At 43.8% G+C, this 14,304-nt stretch overlaps 1 protein-coding gene across 1 annotated transcript in view; it reads left to right on the top strand.

Moving 5' to 3' along the window:
• PLCL1 (phospholipase C like 1 (inactive)) overlaps positions 1–14,304 on the top strand; it is a 1,110,208-nt gene that overhangs the window by 910,674 nt on the left and 185,230 nt on the right. Inside the window, exon 3 of the mRNA XM_086955482.1 lies at positions 4,397–4,600. Within this exon, the coding sequence (XP_086811608.1) occupies positions 4,397–4,600 (204 nt within the window). The remainder of the gene's footprint in view (positions 1–4,396; positions 4,601–14,304) is intronic.

Here is a 14,304-nt window from a genome sequence, read left to right as displayed (position 1 = left end):
TTTCAGTCTTGATTATGCTGCAACCCCCTAAATTGTTATTGCACTTTTATTGGCATAATACCACCTACCGTTATAGGGCTAATATTTTACATTTAGAGGATCCTGGTTTAGAGAGTGGAATATTTCAGGATCCGATTGACTTTCTGCAGTATGTCTCTTAATCCTTTGAAAATAAAACATTTAAACATAGCCAAATCTCTCACACAAAAGTTTGCAAAATAGAGGTGCTATCTTTCAATAGCTGAAAAGTTTTTCCACGTGTAGCTCTTAAACAATTCACAATATTTAATTTATTATTCCTAGGTACAGTAAGTTCATTGGAACATAAAGCTTGTATGTTATTAGCTATTAATGGCAGGAAGCCACCCAAGCCAAAAAGATATACATTTGGTGTAACTATAAACCAACCAAAGACAAAGTCCCATTTAATAGTGAGGTTTTGCATTTTTTAAGCATTCTCAATTTTAGAAGAGTAGGGAACCAAAACACAGCTTATTTTTCAAACATTTATTCTGGGGTCAGCCTGTTTTTAAGCAGCCTTAGTTTTGGTAGATCAGATACCTAAGTCTCAGTGGGATCGAGTACTTTGTCATATTAACGCCTGATGTTCGGTATGTAATTGCATTCTGCTGGGAACAATGGATATGATTTTGCTTAGAAAACTGATGAGAGGAGTTTAGCCCACCACAGTTATGGTCATGTGTCAAAGTCAGGATCTTAACCACTAGACGTCATCTACTCCCTAGTATGGGCACGATGAGTGGATGTTAACTGGTACACATTTTTGGGACTACTATTGTCAAATGGGTGCTACAGTATAGATTATTAGATAAATAAGATGATTATTTAAATACCCAGATGTAGGATCTCGCTTTGATCACATGGATAAGAAGATAAGAGGTGTCCTAATACATAAACCTATGATATCCATATTAAAGAAAAAACAGGGTAGTCTCAAAGGGCAACAACTCAGGAAGTAAATGTTTAGAATTTCTACGGCACTTAGCTCCAGAGGGAAGTATGTTCTTAAGTGCTAAAACTTTAGAGTTGATAAGTATGTGAGGTCGAGGGCAATTAAATGATTTCCCTACGTTCATTCAATTGTTTAAAGTTGGAACGCTTGCATCGAGTCATGAGATTCCCAGATTTTGAAATCAACAATTGAGACACTCTATGACAACCTCAAAGCAAAGCATTCAGAAACTTAGTCAATGCATTCTTAGACTTCTATATTCCTTACTTTGTTTACTTCATTTTACACTATGGCTATCCATTCAATTTGGCCAACCTTTTGTCACTTAACAACAACCGAGCAACCAAGGTAGCAGGGTGTCAGAATTAATAATGTAGTTAATTGACCACGGTCATATTAGAAGTCTGAAAAAGCATTTCGCTTTTCTATTTAAAAATGTGTCAAGAATGCTCTGCAAGTCGTAAATTTTCTCTGCTGGGTATTACATTATTTGATAATCAGTATATTTCTGGTTATCCCAAAGAACCACTCTACGTCTTTCTTTAGAAGTGCTTCTTCCTTCCTCTTTATGTAAAGAGTAGGAGTTTGCCATTGTCCAGTTGCCTCAATGTACTTAAAGGAGACTCAAACCACATAGGCCTGATTAAGTGTTAGGAGTGAACATGTGTGGAAATTCTGGGTAGATAGAATTACTGATTCTGACCTGTATCTCTACACATATTTACTCTCATTGTGAGTTAATCCCCTCAAAATAGGGAACAACTGAGTAGACAAGAAATTACTGTGCTGTATTCTGCATGGTGTCCACTTTTCAATGGGGTTTAATGCACACATTTATAAACTAAGGGTCTGATTTAGAATTTGGTGGATGTGTACCCTTTGTAAATGTGACGGATATCCCGTCCTCCATACTACAAATGTGTAAAACAAGTGTAATGAGGTGGCCAGGCAGTGCTTAATTTGAGCCTGTGGTTTTCTGGTGCTCGGCAACAGCAATTAATTGGCAACACCAGTACTTACGTCAGTCTACCACATGATGGTGCTGTTTGTTTTACTTAGAGATGAGCGCAACAACAGTTGTTTATCAATTCCATATACATTAAAAATTACTAATACCTGCCGCCAAAGCCATTCTTATAGCTTTCAGAGACTGGAAAGGTCTGCATTGTCACACTTGTAGGAGTGGGATGGCTTGTGGTTGTTTGGATACTTCATTGTCAGTGCACACAGAGGTCCTGACATAGGCCCTGGCACTTTTTTTTTTTCAAACTAAGCACTGTTTACAGGATATCTGTCACATTTGTGATGGAGTACCCATTTTCCAACCTTCAGATCAGGCCCTAAAGTCCTAACTTCAAGCCTGTGATACATGTTTAGCAGTGGCGTAGCTGGAGGTGGGGGGAGGGGAGGTGGAGTTTTGGGGGCTGGCGCCCTCCCCCGCTATCACCTGCTGTCTCGGGGCAGCAACAACCCCAACCTCCAGCCCCCACTCATCAATGCGTTTGCCGCGAGGGAGTGTCAAACAGAGAAAGTACTTGCCAGCACCCCACCCCGCTCTTTATGCGTCCACTGCGGGGCAGCAAACGCAGAGCCCGCCACGGGCGCCCATGTGGCTATCCACGCCACTGATGGTTAGTTCTTTTGATCCTTGGTATGGCCGTTCTATAGTGATCATTCTCTTCTGACTGCACCCATCCTCTATGTGAAGGCCACCATTTCTAGCAAGAAGCCCCAGTCTTTCTGCTGCTCTTTGCTGACACACACAGGAAGGCAGATCTTATTTCACACTGGCCCACTTTACATATAGTTGCCAGTAAAATATTTAACCAACCACCCTAGGATTATCAGCTCATTCATTCCCCAGCTGCAGAGGATTGACTCAGAATGCTATCTTTTTTTAAAAAGTGTACCACAGGTATTATCATATCCAGGTTTACATGAAAAATTGCTTTTAAAATCTCACAGACCTTATCAAGGCTGCTACTGGGATGCTACAACTTGTTTGTGTTTTCTAACGAGTAGTGTTGTGAATTAACCCCTCCCACGCTCATGACGAGTGCAGCTCATCATGAGCCACGGTTCTCGTGTGCTAAGCTCGTCATGACCGTTAGAACGCTCACACGCGGGGCTAATTCCCCTGCTGCGCTGGGCGTTCTAAGGAACGGGCGTGGTCATGACGACCTGAGCTCGTCATGAGCACACGAGAACCGTGGCTCCTGACGAGCTGAACACTTTGTTCTTTGCAGTCAACTCCACACCCTATTGGTTTCATTAGCTGTACATTTGGAGTATGATTTTTGTAAAAGATTGTATATGAACCTATTGGTCTTCATCTGGGTACATTGATATGTAACTCCATTGAATTTGTCTTATTCGCCGATTTTACTGTCACTGCAAACCCTTTTTCCTTTGACAACACTTTGTTCTTTGCAGTCAACTCCACACCCTATTGGTTTCATTAGCTGTACATTACCCCCCCCCCTTTGGGGCACTACAAAATAGTCACCAATCAATGTATGTGAATAAAACAATGTGTCTCTATGATTGGTCGTTTTGATTGCTTATACTTTCCTTGTTATTGTTTTTCATGTTTACTGGGACCCCTTCCCATACTACAATTGATAACCCAGGTCCCCGTAACTCTATCTGGGTACAACCCCCCTATTTATAGCGCACCCTCCCCCCAGCACAGCAGGGGAATCGGCACCGCAGTGAAGGGGTTAAATCTTTGCATGAGCTAATGTATGTGAGTATATTTGCTCATGCATAACATTCAAGAAAGTACAGTGGCCCTTGCTGATATTTTGTGAACTTGAGGAAGTTCCTTTCCCTATAGCTTCACACAAGTTCTGTTTGTTTCCTTCACTTTCTAACACTTGAAAAACATTTTTTTCCTGCCCTTGACAGGAGCAACTCTGACTATTTCCAGGTAATGGGCCATGGACACGGTTCTGAATACACACAAACGTGTACGTTTGTGGGAGTTCACATATCCGAGAAATATGTTTATGAATATATAGATCCACATTTTGTGAATCATAGACATGGCTTTTCACTTGGGATAAAGGTCATTCGGTGTGTAAAGTGAACCTACATAAATTGACTGTTGAAAAATATTTCTGTTCCTGATACCAGTCATGAAAATAACCATCTTGCATAAAATGCCCCAGGTCTTGAAATAGCTATCAATTCTGACCTTGAGATGACATTTTTCGTATTGGGTGCACCACGGCCTAGATGCCTTCTGGTTTGTATATCAGATTTCTACCCACTTCTAATGACCTTCCAGAGCCAAAAGGCTAGAAACTGAGCTGCACAAATTAAACTGGGGCATCCCCAAGCAGTGAGCCCACATCAGAAAGATTGGTTATGGTCTTTGACTGAAATGACCCAGAACACTGATTTTGCTTTTTGTTTCATCAGAATGCAATGGTGTCCGTGAAAGAGCTGTGTGGCCTTCCTACCAGTGCTAGCCTGAAGCAGTGCATGCTGTCTCTCTCCTCCCGCCTGGTGAACAATGATAATTCCCCATCGGTGGCCCTGATCATGAAGGAGAACTTTCCTTACCTGGAGCCTGTCGGAGCCACACCGGAGCTGCAGAAGAAGATCTTGTCTGCATACGATCTGGTAGGAGTTGTTCCCATGACGTTTGACACTGTGTTTGTGCCTCAGAATTGGGTTATGGTCTTGCATGCTAACATTCCAAGGTCAAGGCATTGGAAGGTTGATCTCTGTTTTCAAGTTTAAGTGGTATAATGCTTTTGAAGCTATGTGGAGTTTGGTTTTGTATTAAGTTTGTGAGACTGTCCTCAACAACGGTTAGAGGGCCATTGGTAGATCAATGGTGAATTGTAGACTTATTAGAAAGGTACCAGTTTTTGAAGGATAAAAATTTACCAAACACCTTATGCCAAACACGCCGTTCAAAGTTGGTCTACCAGCAACCTAATCGCCCATCTCAGATTTGGGAAAGCGATGATGTTTGGAAGGTTATCATATTAGAGTTTAGGACAGAGGTATGTTTTCTTTCTCCATGTTTGGCCTGTGTTTTATATTGCAAGCACTCCCATCTAATTATAGAAACTGAGGTAGCAGAAAAAAGTTAGTATGACAGATAGCCCAGTTCCGTGCCCCATAGTCAGGATTGTGAGGATAGCTTTTTGTTTTTCATTAGCTTCGATTCCTTGTAAGGACCCTAAGACTATTGCTTTGCCTGTATTGTTTCCAATTCACCTCCAGAGTCTGTCTGCATGAGATGAAATAGATGATGCTCAGTCAATTTTCAATCTTAACTCAGTGAGTTGTAGACATGACTAAGGCACTGATTTGGGCACATATGCCAGCATTGCTGATTCAATGCACTCTAACTGGATGATCTAAAAAGACAAGAAGATAGAGTTTTTGCCCATATACATTGGTGATTACTTGAAAACATGTCTGGCCCTCGATCAACTCATGATTATTCTGGGTGCCAGCTTCTAAGTCCATTAAAACAAGGGCTATTTGGAGTTACACCTAACTAATTCCTTGGAAATGGAGAATCAAATTAATAAGGTCATCAAACCATCTTAATAGCAACTAAAGCTGCTGAGGTACATTTCCGTTCAATTCAGATCCATCCAGAAGCGGCTGCTATAGCTTGAGCCATAATAGGAAACAGTGAGGGGGTTACAAATATGAGTTAGAAGTTCATATTACCGATGTAAGCTTTTAGAAGTGTAATATCAGCAAAAGAAAAGTATTCACTACACCAGTAGTATGCTATCTGCATGGCTACCAATAAAGACGCACATGGAATTTAAGATGCTGAACACCCCTTCTAGGATTGGCGTTCCAGTGCTTTTGCCGTGTGTGTCCAGGCCTAGTAAACTAGGCAGCATATTTTCTGCTAGCATGTGGTTAAACTGTGGCTTCAGATGCCATTTACTATCCACCAGTAGATACCCAGTTGGCATATAGGAGAGCTATGAAAACAATACTGTGCTAATTCTCAAAGTTTAATCCACCGTAAACGCCTTACATCTCTTTTTAAGTTTTAAAATTAGGAAAATGTTGTAGAAATACAAGCAGTGGTAGTAGTAGTACCAAAAGTAAAGTTAGTAGACTTAGCCGAACTGGTAGAACTAATGCTCTTATAAAATGTGTGCCATTCCTCACCACCTGACATCCTTTGTTCTAACCTGACATGTACTCATTTAAAATATTGTATTTGTCACTGCTCTAGACATCCTTTGCTCTAACCTGAAATGTACTTATTTAAAATATTGTATTTGTCACTGCTCTATCTATATCTTGTGGCCAATGTAAACATTCTGGTCCAAAAGAAAACATAGCCAAGAGGGCTGCTGCTTTCCAAACATTTATCAGAACTTAAACTTGTATTGCCCGTAGGTAATCGCTAAATGTATATTATATCATAAACTTCACTTTGTATGTTGCTATATATGAACTTTTTAAATGTATCTGGTTAACCAATGTATTAATATTATTATTGTTATGTCCTTGAATTTTAAACATTGATAAACACTACAGCCAAATTGCTTATTTTAAAGGAGATATGTTTAGCCGGCACTTTACGACCACCATCACTCCAAATGAAGAAGCCACAATTTAAGCTTACAATGATAACAGCAATAACTATGAACACCTCACGCCTGAAATCTCTTCAGAAGGGCGCCATTTCAATAAATATACTTCTAGGGAGAAAAATTTGAATCTGAAACTTGTGGAAGCCTTAGATTTTTAAAGGTGGATACTGTTAACACCTCCAGTGGTTGTGAACAATAATGGAAGTTAATTTTGTTCAAATTAAAGAACGTGGCACTTTTACTGTACACCTCAACTGCAAGAGCAACAACTAGCTCTCGATCTTCAAATTGTAGAATGTTATGGCAAAGTCAGTAGGTCTGGTTTTGGCAAGCTGTTACAATGATTATTTATTTTATTTTCTAATACAAGCCTGTCCACCAAAATACAAATAACACATGCCATTGATTAAAAGTTGAGGCCATTTACTTACAATAAATATTTTAAAGAGAAAAAAAAATTGCATTGCATTTATGGATGATTTCTAGCAGGGAAGTGTACCTGCAAAGGGTAGAGAAACCCTTTTTGCTTTAAAGCACATCACAGAGACATATATTTGTTCTTGACGTAAAGAAAATGTACTAATGAAATTGAATTATTATAATCTCAAGACATAGTTTAAATAGTCAAAAATTGCCCAAAAACAATAAAAAGGCTAAAGAATGGAATGCAAAAAATCAATGACGCAGTTGAGTATTGGCACACAGGACCTGGTACTGACTGCACTTCCTTTTAGACAGACATGCATAGGTAATCAGGGAAAATGCCATCCCGTACAGTGCAAGAAAGCCATGACTAAACTGGGCTTACCCACTGCCCCATGCAGTATGCTGTGGTGGGCGGCAGCAACATGTGAATGTTAGCTGAACAGATCAATCGATGGAGAGGGCTGATCCACTGCCCATCTATTTATATATTTTTTGTGAGCGTTGTTGATTAAATGAGACTTGGTCAATCTCTGGCACATACATATCAATCAATCAATCAGTCAACTTGTAGAGCGCACTACTTACCTGTGAGGGTCTCAAGGCGCTGGGGGGAGGGGGTGGTGCAGCTACTATTCAAAGAGCCAGGTCTTGAGGAGCCTTCTGAAGGTGAGGAGGTCTTGGGTATGCTGCAGATTGGTAGGGAGGGTGTTCCAAGTCTTAGCGGCGAGGAAGGAGAAGGATTTGCCGCCGGAGGTCGTTAATTGGATGCGCGGGACGGCGGCGAGGGCGAGACTGGCGGAGAAGAACTGGCGGGCGGGGGTGTCGAAGTTTAGTCTACTGTTCCGGTAGGCTGGTCCTGTGTTGTGGAGCACTTTGTGTGCGTGGGTGAGGAGCTTGAAGGTGATCCTCTTGTTGATGGGGAGCCAGTGGAGGTCTCTTAGGTGGGGCTGATGTGGCTGTGCCGAGGGGTGTTGAGGATCAGGCGGGCGGAGGCGTTTTGGATGCGTTGCAGCCGTCGTTGGTGTTTGGCCGGGATTCCTGCGTAGAGTGTATTTCCATAGTCCAGCCTGCTGCTGACTAGGGCTTCTGGTTTCCGTCGGGATCCATTTGTGGATCTTGTGAAGCATGCGGAGGGCGTTGTAGCAGGAGGAGGAGATGAAGTTGACCTGCTTTGACATGGAGAGAGAGGAGTCGAGGATGAATCCTAGGTTGCGTGCGTGGTCCGTGGGTGTTGATGCTGTTCCCAGTGTGGTCGGCCACCAGGGGTCGACCCAGGCCAAGGGGGTGGAGCCGAGGAGAAGGACCTCCGTCTTGTTCGAGTTCAGTTTTAGGCGGCTGCTCCTCATCCACTCAGCTACGGCCTTCATTCCCTCGTGGAGGTTGGTTTTGGCAGTGTGCCAGTCCTTGGTGAGGGAGAGGATGAGCTGATTGTCGTCGGCGCAGGAGATGATGTTCAGGCTGTGCTGGCGGGCCACTTGTGCGAGGGGAGCCAGGCAGATGTTGAACAGGGTCAGGCTGAGGGATGAGCCATGGAGTACGCCGCAGATGATGTTGGTGGCTTTGGATCGGAAGGGTGGGTGGCAGACTCTCTAGGTTCTGCCAGAAAGGAAGGACGTGGTCCAGTCCAGGGCCTTCTCCTGGACTCGAGCTTCTTGGAGGCGTGTTCTTAGTGTGTGGTGGCAGACCGTGTTGAAGGCGGCAGACAGGTCCAGGAGGATGAGGGCTGAAGTTTCGCCGTTGTCTAGTTGGTGTCTGATGTAGTCTGTGGCGGCGATGAGGGCTGTCTCGGTGCTGTGGTTTTGTCTGAATCCTGACTGGGATGGGTCTAAGATGTTGTTGTCATCGAGGTGGCGGGTCAGTTGTATGTTGGCGATTTTCTCGATGACCTTTGCCGGGAAGGGGAGCAGGGAGATGGGCCGGAAGTTCTTGAGGTCTTTGGGGTCTGCCTTGGGCTTCTTGAGTAGGGCGTTGATTTCGGCGTGCTTCCATTTTTTCGGGAAAGCCGCTGTGTCGAAGAAGTGGTTGATGACCTTCCGTAGTTGGGGTGCGATGGTTGCGTCTGCTTTGTTGGTGTGGGCAGGGGTCTGACGGTGATCCTGAGTGGATGGAGTTCATGATTTTGCGTGTTTCCTCGTCGTTGACGTAGGACCAGGAGGTGAGCTGGTTGGTGCAGGTGGCGTTCGTGGTGGGGTCTGTAGTAGTTGGGGCGGTAGAGGTGTTGAAACTGTTGTGGATGTCAGCGATCTTGCGATGGAAGAAGGTGGCCAGTGAGTATCACAGGTCTTACGAGGGTGGGATATCGTTGGTGTTGGCGCTGGGGTTGGAGAGTTCATTCACTTTTCTGAAGAGCTCTTTGCTGTTGTGTGCGTTGTTATCCAGGCGGGCTTTGAAGGATGATCTCTCGGCTGTTCTGATGAGTTGGTGATGTCTGCGGGTGGCGTCCTTGTGGGCTGCGTGGCTGTCCGGAGTGCGGTCGTGGAGCAATTTCTTCTCCAGTTTTCGGCATGTACGTTTGGAGGTCTGGAGCTCTTCGGTGAACCAGGCTGCTTTCTTGCTGGAGTGGTTGTTGGAGGGTTTCCTGAGCAGGGCAAGCGTGTTGGCACAGTTGTCGATCCGCTGTCTGAAGTTACGGGCGGCGGCGTCTGGGTCGGTGGGTGGGTTCTGGGCGAGTGTAGAGGTCAGCTGGTCTTCGGTGACTTTGCTCCAGCAGCGGCGGGGCAGCTGTTGGGTGCGGTGGTGCGTGGTAGGTTTCTTCAAGGTGAAGTGGATGGAGCGGTGGTCGGTCCAGTGGAGTTCGGTGGTGTGGTCGAAGGCGACATGGGTGCTTTTGGAGAAGACGGGGTCAAGTGTGTGGCTGGCGGTGTGGGTGGGTTCGGTGACGAGTTGACGGAGGCCGTGGTTGTTGATCAGGGTGGCGGAGTTGGCGTCGTTGTTTTTCTTGAGGTGGAAGTTCAGGTCCCCGAGGAGGATGTAGTCCGTGGAGGCGAGTGCGTGGGTGCTGGCGAGGTCGGCGATGGAGTGGCTGAATAGAACCCGGGGACCGGGAGGTCTGTAGACAAGTGTTCCTCTGAGGATGGTGTTGGGATCGGTGTGGATCCGGAAGTGCAGGTGTTTGGCGGAGTTGAGGGTGGTGTCTGCGTGGGTGTAGACCTGGAGGGTGGACTTGTAGGCAATGGCTAGGCCTCCTCCGATTCTGTTGGTGCGGTGCCTACGGGTTATTTTGTAGCCGTCCGGGATGGCTATGGCCATGTCGGGTGCCGAGGAGTCGTTCCACCAGATCTCAGTCAGGAAGGCAACGTCTGGGGCGGAGGTGTCGAGCAGATCCCAGAGGTCGACGGTGTGTTTGCTCGCAGAGCGGGTGTTGAGGAGTATGCAGCAAAGGTGGTTGGGTCCGGTCTTTGGAGGTTTGGTGGTTCTGTCGCAGGTGAAGTTGCAGATGTGACAGGAGAAGGGTCCGTGGGTACATTTTGGGGCGGCCTGGAAGCAGTGGTGGTCTCGGCCGGTGTTGAGAGCGTGGAGGGTGTTGGTGTCGTATCGGAGTCTGGCGTCATGGCGTGCGCGGGGTCCAGGGGTTCTGGCGCTGGGCACGGTCTGGCACGCCAGCGGCGCACCCACGGCACGCGGTCACCATTAGAAGGGGAGGGGGGCAGGAGCAGTGATGGGGCGGGTGCAGCCTAGATCGGTGGGCGGGGCCGCGTGGGCAGCAGCGGCAGGAAAACTAAGGGAGCCTGGCAGAGAAACGGGGTGCAAGTGGGAAAGGAAAATCGGGGGTACAGAGGCAGAAATAATACATTTAGCTGGGTACACAATGAAAAAGGGGCGCACAGGGGTGCAATACACTAAAACAAAACCAATAGCGGATCGGCAGGAGCAGTTACCGCCGCTCGGGGTGCTGTCTTGAACCCGGGGTCGGGAGACCAACAGAAGCGCTGAGAACAGGCGAGGCTGCGGAGGGGAGTACTGACCTCTGCACGGCGGTCAAGGCTTCACATAAAAGTGCTAAAACATAAAAAACAAGTACTTAGCTGGGTGTCTAAATATGAAGATTTGTTTCTATCGATCAAGCATAGTTATAAACAATTCGGTTTAATGTGTGGCTACTCACTATATATTTAATCAACTTTTTAAAATACATACATTCCTAACAGTAGAACTACATTTTATTTTGTTATGTTCTGGTGAATGAAGGGATACCTCCTCTGGCCTCATTCCAAGTACTCCAGTTGGGTTCAGTTAGTTATCATTACCATCCTTATCAGGATTACACATTGTGGTGTTTTTACACTGAGATTTCAGCTATCTGTGTGAAACATTGGGGGAAAAACATGCAGAAATCAGAATAGAAACAATAGATTCCCACATACTATTGTCTAAAATCATGTAATATTTGCAACCCTCAATAACGCTAATTCCAGGGGTGTGTTGGTGTAAATAACAGGATTATTCAGGTCAAATAATAATGAAGCCCCTAGTATTACAAGGAGATTTATAGATAAAAAGGAAAACATGATTGTCTCTTTCAGAATTGCTTAGGTAATGAAAAGTAATCAATTCACTACTTAAAGTAAATACTCAAATCTAATAAAACAACTACCCATCTGGGCTAAGTTATGTGCACCTGTGAAATTGTAAGGATGGACTAACTAGGCTAAGTGAGTAAGTGAGTATGGTCCAAGGGTTATATGCTTACATTGAAAGTCACAGAGGCCATTGTTGGATACTTTGATAATGCGAGCGGTGTAAGTATTTCATTAGAGCCGGCGTGCTCTCATGGGCTCTCTTCGGTAGATGACATATCAGTGGTGACCAAGCATCTAACAAGCTCTTGTAGGTGTTTCTAACAGACTAAGTGATGCACTACATGGTCAGAACACACCATATTTTCCAATGTGTGCTCATAAGGGAATTCTTTAGCTGCCATAGTCATGTGACTAATAGTTATCATCTGAGGTTTAGACATTGCACTGAAAGATAGGCCTCTTATTCCCAAGATTACATTCTTAAACTTTAACAACCTGCCTACCTTCATTACTTCTTAGCATTATCCAGAGACTTCAAAATTCTGAGGAGAGAAACAGAGCTTTGCCTAAAATCAAAAACATTCATCTCCCACTGCACTGCTTTGAAATCCTTCACTGGTGCTGCTTCCTCACATTATGCATCTCTAGCAAGAACCCCACAAAAATTCTGTAAAAGAATAAAATACTTCCTTTCAGCTCCTATAATCTTTCCCTATTCCTCCTACTCCCCCCCTTTGTCTTCAGAACATCCTTTAGATGTTTTTACAGTAAAAGCTTCCTAAGCAGTGGGGTGAATTGGTACATGTTCTTACAAGCTGTAGCTTTCTGTATAGTCTAGATGCAATGTGTCAATCCTGGTCTTACAGTGTGACATCCAGAAATTCTATGGATATTGGACTATAGGGATTAGCAAAGGGTCTATGTCTTCAGACTAAATCATGACAATATCATCTATATACTTGCCCCTAATAAAAATAGTATTTGTAATGTGTGGTGGCACAATTTCTATAGTGTTCTTCAAAAAAGTCCATGAATATATATGTATATGGCGACAATTTGGTACAGATCGCTCTGTCCTGTATTTGACTAAACCATTTTGGTCATGCATGAAGACATTGCTTTCCAGAACCAGATCGATCATTAGCATGGTAAAAAATATAGCCTTTCTCTTTGAGAGAAAGTATTTGATGACATCTAGTTTGAACAATGCATGTACATAAAGAATATCCATATTGCGTAACTAGAGTCATTTCACATGTCCAAACCACATCTGAGACTTTGTTTAGTAAGTACCTGGTCTCTTCAATAGATGAGGGAAGACTTACCACACCGGTTGCAAAAAGTCACCAATGTATTCCAAGATTGTTTCAGTGGGAGATCCTATTCCAGAAATTATTGGCCTGCCTGGGGGAACAAGGCCAGAGCTTTTTACTTTAGAGAGAATATATATGCAAGGAAAGGTGGGAAAAGATTGATTTGAATATATCTATATTCCAAATTGGTGATAAGACGTAGGTCTCTACATTGTTGCAACTGGTTTGTGTAATATTAGGGATAAGATTGTAAGTGCCATTTGTCACTAATTGATAGAACAGGTCAATATTGTTTCCTGTTGACTTTGGCCACTTTCAATATTGAGGTCAGATGTGAAATCCCAACCCTGTAGTATGTTATTTAAAAGACAGGCCTGAGGTCCCTGTGCTACTGATTGATAATAAAGTATGAACATTTAGTATATCTTGGATAGACATATTGCATGGTATTGCTGTGTCTGAAAGAACAGATTGTTTGATCTTTTATAGCATTTTCGTAATTTGCTCTTACAGGCAAATTTGACAAAAGCGGCCTGTGCAGGTAAGAGCAGTGGGTGGTGGGCCGAGTTAGGGAGGATTTGACAAACGACTACCATGGAAATTTGAATAAATAATTCATTTTCCCTCGTCATCTTCCCCACCGCTCTTAACTGCACAGACTGCTCCTGAAATTTGAAGAGATCTACGTATACTTGTGAGAGAAACCAAAACTTTGCTGAACAGGTCAATTTCCTTAGTAGTCAAAATTGACAACAATTGATTTAGAATATTAATATCAGAATGAAATGCCATATTGTCGGATACCTACACATACTGTTTGTGATGAAATCGTACCTTTATCTGTTATTTATGTTCTTTGGCATTAGATCATGCAAACACCTCTCCCTTTCTGATGTCTATCATAGCTTTTCTGATCATGGCAGGTTGATTTAAATGCCCCCGCCCCCTCATTGTTTTCACCTCATTTCCAACTCTGAACCTGTGTAACTCCTTTAAAAGAAAGTAGAGGATGTAATTTGCCTTTGTGTGGACTCACGCATTACACTAGATACATCTGATTCCCTAGTAGATGGTGTGCATGCTGGAGGGGGATCTGTCACTGGTCAGATTTTACTACTCAAGGCACAATATTACCCTATTTCTTCGCATATGTAAAACCACAGCAACTTCTGTAATCATTTTCACCCCTGGTTATCTTTTTTTGCTTCTTGCCTTTAATGTAAAAAAGGTGTGAACCAATTAATTTATAAGTATTTTATAATGTGAGCACATGCCTTAGGTAGGGTCAGTGCTTTGATCTCCCGTTCCAATTTCTCTATGTCGAGTAGGATTTTTCGGTTTCCTTTTGCATGCCTGATGAGATTGTCCATCATACTGTAAGAGGAGCAGATGTTCCCCATTCTGCTACTAGGTCTTCATAAGATTTAAACTTTTATTCTAAATCTCATTGGAACCCTCTTGCATTCTATATACCTTTTTTAAGC

Source organism: Lissotriton vulgaris, chromosome 2_1 (assembly GCF_964263255.1).
Source record: "Lissotriton vulgaris chromosome 2_1, aLisVul1.2, whole genome shotgun sequence".
Classification (NCBI taxonomy): domain Eukaryota; kingdom Metazoa; phylum Chordata; class Amphibia; order Caudata; family Salamandridae; genus Lissotriton; species Lissotriton vulgaris.
Note: the sequence above shows the minus strand (reverse complement) of the source record. Positions and strands in the feature narration are given on the sequence as shown.